We start from the raw sequence: 439 nt of genomic DNA, 5'->3' as shown, positions 1-439 counted from the left end.
TGAAAATAGTACGTCCGATGGAAGTAGTATGTCTAATGAAGGTAGTACGTTTTATTATAGTGCGCCTGATGGAAGTAGCATGTCTAATGAAGGTAGTACGTTTTACTATAGTGCGTCTGATGGGAGTATTAGTAGCTTCGGTGAGAGTAATGAATCCGATGGGAGTACTACATTTGATGGAAGCAGCACGTTTGATGGAAGCAGCATGTCGGATTCCAGAAGTAGTCTTTATTATAGTTCGTATGATGACGGGTCGACGTCCACGGATGGCAGTTTCAGTCTTAGTTATCGATCAGCCAGGCGTTAGGCGTTCCTGACAAGTGGATGGAAAGAGGACGGGAGGGATCTGCACTGGAAGCGCGGGAGGACGCATATGAATAGGGGCGCGAGTAGGTGAAGTGCTAATATGTAGGTGTTTGGAGAGAATGAATAATCGAAC

The 439-nt window shown here is 45.6% G+C and overlaps 1 protein-coding gene across 1 annotated transcript in view; it reads right to left on the bottom strand.

Moving 5' to 3' along the window:
* Positions 1-292: 292 nt before the first annotated feature.
* Positions 293-439, bottom strand: part of C922_05712 (hypothetical protein) — a gene marked incomplete at both ends in the record, with an annotated part of 2,112 nt that continues 1,965 nt past the window's right edge. The window contains one exon of the mRNA XM_008821283.1: positions 293-313. Coding sequence (XP_008819505.1) covers positions 293-313 — 21 coding nt within the window. The remainder of the gene's footprint in view (positions 314-439) is intronic.

Source organism: Plasmodium inui (genome assembly GCF_000524495.1).
Source record: "Plasmodium inui San Antonio 1 unplaced genomic scaffold supercont1.146, whole genome shotgun sequence".
Classification (NCBI taxonomy): Eukaryota; Apicomplexa; class Aconoidasida; order Haemosporida; family Plasmodiidae; genus Plasmodium; species Plasmodium inui.
This window is presented reverse-complemented; position numbering and strand designations above follow the sequence as displayed.